At 40.5% G+C, this 4,029-nt stretch overlaps 2 protein-coding genes across 2 annotated transcripts; both read left to right on the top strand.

The window, feature by feature from the left end:
* Positions 1 to 375: 375 nt before the first annotated feature.
* On the top strand, positions 376 to 2,638 carry SAMD00019534_119270 (hypothetical protein; the record flags this gene model as incomplete). The annotated part of the gene is made up of 3 exons (XM_012892852.1): positions 376 to 1,088; positions 1,326 to 1,339; positions 1,437 to 2,638. The coding sequence occupies 3 exons, from the start codon at positions 376 to 378 to the stop codon at positions 2,636 to 2,638; spliced, it is 1,929 nt and encodes a 642-aa protein (XP_012748306.1).
* A 195-nt stretch (positions 2,639 to 2,833) lies between these two features.
* Positions 2,834 to 3,340, top strand: SAMD00019534_119260 (hypothetical protein; the record flags this gene model as incomplete). Its single annotated transcript, XM_012892851.1, has 1 exon — positions 2,834 to 3,340. The coding sequence occupies one exon, from the start codon at positions 2,834 to 2,836 to the stop codon at positions 3,338 to 3,340; it is 507 nt and encodes a 168-aa protein (XP_012748305.1).
* Positions 3,341 to 4,029: the final 689 nt, after the last annotated feature.

Raw genomic sequence — 4,029 nt, 5'->3', positions numbered from 1 at the left:
ATGAACAATGGGAGCTAATGGATGACATCTTTGTTTTTTTTTTTTTTTTTTTTTTTTTTTTTCTAATTTATGATATTTTATCATTTAATTTTTTTTTTTTGTTTTTTTTGTATGTTGTTTTGTCATTATTCTAGTTCATCGTTCCGATACCTTCGATCAATTTTCGTTGCATAAATAATGGCCATGTTCACTACTTATCATTTCAACACTCTCATTCAATTATTTGTAAATAAATATAACTAGCAATAAGTAATTCAATCAAGATTAGTAGATAATTGAGTCTATTATTTAGAGAGATAAGATATCATTTGGTATCTCTTAATATTGAAGAGATATCAATCACCTATCTGTTTGCTCAGGGGGTGGCCATAACTTATGAAACGTACTGTAGTAGAGAGAGAGAGAAGAGAGAGAGAGAGGAAAGAGAAAGCGATCAGAGATGCAATCCCACATTGCAAATGGTCAGAGAAGACTGCATCTATCCACAGTTGGACAATCAATCTGAGACAGATGATGGTCAACACTGACTGTACCGAAGAGGAATTGGCCAATCACATGGGTCAATTGTTTGACGAACCAGATCGTACATGGTACTACTTGCTCAATCCCAGACCTGTCACAGTACAAACTTTGTTGGAAGCCATGAACACAAGATTCGACATTGCTAGCAAGAACATAATGTTGAGAACAGAGTTGGAGCACTTACATCAGAATGGATCACCCATTGCCAACTTCAACTCTCGATATGGAGAAAAGGAGCACACGTTGAACATGAGTGAAGAAGAGAAAGTGTTCCATTACACCAGCCGTTTGGACCCAGAGATCCGTGTCCTTACTCTCATGATGCATCCAGCAAACCTTGCACAGGCCAAGAGCAAAGCAGTCGAGGTGTCTACTTCTCTTGGATTGGGAAAGAAGATCAAGTTCACTTCTTTCAGTAGTCATGCCAACAACAACAGCAATAACAACAACAATAGTAGCAACAACAACTATAGTAACAATAACAATAATAATAATAATAATAACAATAGTAGCAACAATGGCAACAATCATTCCTTTCGCTCCAATCAGCACTACAAGAAGCCAAGGTCTGACAACAAGGAGAGGACAGCACTCCCCTTCTACAAYGCCAAGTGGTCAGAGGAAGACAGAGCCAAAGCTATCGCCACAGGCAAATGCTTCCAATGCCAGTCCACAGAGCACCGTGTKGCCGACTGTCCAGAGAGACAAAACAAGAACAAGTGATAAGACACAACAGCAAACAGTCACAATCAGCAACATCACTACTATTCAATCAAATCAATCAACAAATAATAATAATACAGCAACAGATGCAACAGTAAATAAACAACMAACAATCACAAAGTACCAAGTGGGTAATCAATCACTAGAGAGTGATGATGGAGTTGATACTCTATATGATGACATCTTGATAGATGTTTCATTCGATGAGAAGGATGTTGAGACATTAACTTCTGATAAATTGAACAATGGGAGGGTTGAGACTCATTCACACAAACAACAAAGTAATACAAACAAACAGATAAAGAAACATGAACAGATAGAAGAGGTTGAGACCTCTACAGAGATTGAGATCTCTAACACAGACACAGATTCAGTACAGAGCGAGAAGGTTGAGACCTCTACAGAGATTGAGATCTCTAACACAGACACAGATTCAGCACAGAGTGAGAAGGTTGAGACCTCTCCAACTCAAACACAGCAGACCAATGAGTACAAGGACAAGGTTGAGACCAAGTCACCAAACAATCAATCATTAGATAATGATACAAAGGTTAGAGAGCCGACTGTCAAGGTTGATACCAAGACAAACATTAACAAAGAGTTGACACTCGATGTTATTCCAATCAAGATAGATAAGAGAGTTGCCTCAGCAATCGTCGATACAGGGGCCAACTACTGTCTCATTGATCCATCAATTATTGCAGACATGAAGATCGATATCAGCAACAAAGAGACATTCAATATACAGTCACCAGTGTTTGAGAACACTTCAACAACAAGTAATCAGTCAGTCAACTTAGAGATAGATATCAACAATCACAAGTTCACAATGTTGTTCGTTGTCACACCTATCAGAGCGATATATAAGGTGATCATTGGCAACAATAAGGCAGCTGAGACAGCAGCAAGAGAATGGATGCGAGCAAGGGAATTGGAGAGTCAGTTTATGGAAGAGTTCAGTGACGTCATTGTGGATGAGATCACCACTGGATTGCCACCAGCCAGATCAACTGACCTTAAGTTGAAACTCATTGATGAGAACAAGATCATGCGTGGTTACCCTTATCGCAAGTCACCCAAACAGCAAGAGGCAATGGATCAGATAACCAAGCGACTGTATGAGAGAGGTGCCATCATTCCATCGACAGCAGCACATGGATGCACAGCCAATGTCATTTGGAAGAAAGATGGACGACCAAGACTGATCATTGACTTCAGACCAGTAAACAACAACATTGTCACAGCAACAGACAATATACCAAGAACAGACGACATCATCAATCGATTTCAATCCAACAAGTGGTTCACAGATGCAGATATGATTGATGGTTATTGGCAATGTCGTGTCTCACCAGAGAGTTCATTGAACCAATACCTGGACGATTTAATCTAACAGACATGGCTGTGTCATTCGCGAAGCTGAACTTCTATTTATTTTTTTTGATTTTCCATTTTTTTTGTTGTCTTGTCTACTTGCTGAATGGCTGCTGTCTATTTTTCTGAATAGCGCTGTCCACAGAGATAAATAGATACAGATATGAACCTAGATAATATATTTGCAGCAGCAGATTGTCGCAGGGCAGTAGAGATGCATGTTGGTGATGAGAAGGTACACGATTCCGAAGCCGAGGACATTGAAGAGACAGAAGATGTGATGCTTGAAGCGTCACCTCTCTTTAAAGGTCTTACATTGAAACCAGTGCAGCAAGTTGTCAAGCTGACATCCAAAACAACACTGGAGATTCAAGACCTGTACCGTGACTGTCAGCCCGAGATCACCGAGGAAACGCACGACAGAAAAGGAAGGAAGAGGAAGATCAGTTACCTCGATAGTATCGTTCTCTTGTTGGCGCTCTACACAACTGCGTCCAAGATCCAAGTACTGGCAAGCATGGTCACTGGATGGTCGGCCTCAACAGTCCACGACTCAATCTGCATCGCCCGGAAGCTGGTGTTCAATATGTTCAAGCGCCGCGAGAGTGACGAAGTCAACATACCTCGACCAATGACATCTTTAGCCGACAATCCCAATGACATCGGTCTGATCCAGTGTTTGAGACCGAGTTCGGATATCCGACTAACCGAGACCGAATAAACCGAACCGGACCCTTTTACCAATCCGAAGGAAGTTCAATTATTCGAACCGACCAGCTGTTTTTTTAATCAAAACCGGATCGAATAACCGAGGGTGAGACAGTGCATTTTCACTCTAGTGAACAACACAAGTCTCATTTCTTTGAAACTTAAAATAATAGTATTGATAGAAATGACCAAATGGCTTCCTTTGGACATCTTCTTGATCCTAATGATTATCAACCACAGACAGGCATTGTTAGTAGTGGACTAGTCTTGGTTGGTTCAATATCATGTTTCCATCCAATACTGTACTTCTTTGTAGTCTCTGTTGAAGTTGATGATGTCACCTTGGTGGATGTTGTTGTTGTCTGGGTTGAAGCAGGATGATGAAACAATCAGTTGCAGGATACATGAAGCTCTAATTGGAGACGAGATATCGAGGAAAACAAAAGCCTTTTCGATGAATCAGATCAAAAAATAACATTTTTGTCTTACTGAGTGTACATACTGTACGTATTCATGAGCAGTGTAGTACCGGTTAATCGGTTTTCCGGTCGAATATCGGTTAAAGGCGATATTCGGGTAACCGAGCTCGTTTTCAATCTTGGATCATCCACACGACCGAGTAAGGAATTATTCGAACCGAATGATATTGATATCTCGTTTATTTGAACCGAGTAGTATAATTTCTCGGTCTCAAACACTGGT

The sequence above is a fragment of the Acytostelium subglobosum genome (genome assembly GCF_000787575.1).
Source record: "Acytostelium subglobosum LB1 DNA, scaffold: scaffold36, whole genome shotgun sequence".
NCBI lineage: Eukaryota > Evosea > Eumycetozoa > Acytosteliales > Acytosteliaceae > Acytostelium > Acytostelium subglobosum.
The sequence above is the reverse complement of the archived record's forward strand: the minus strand, read 5'-3'. Positions and strand labels throughout refer to the sequence as shown.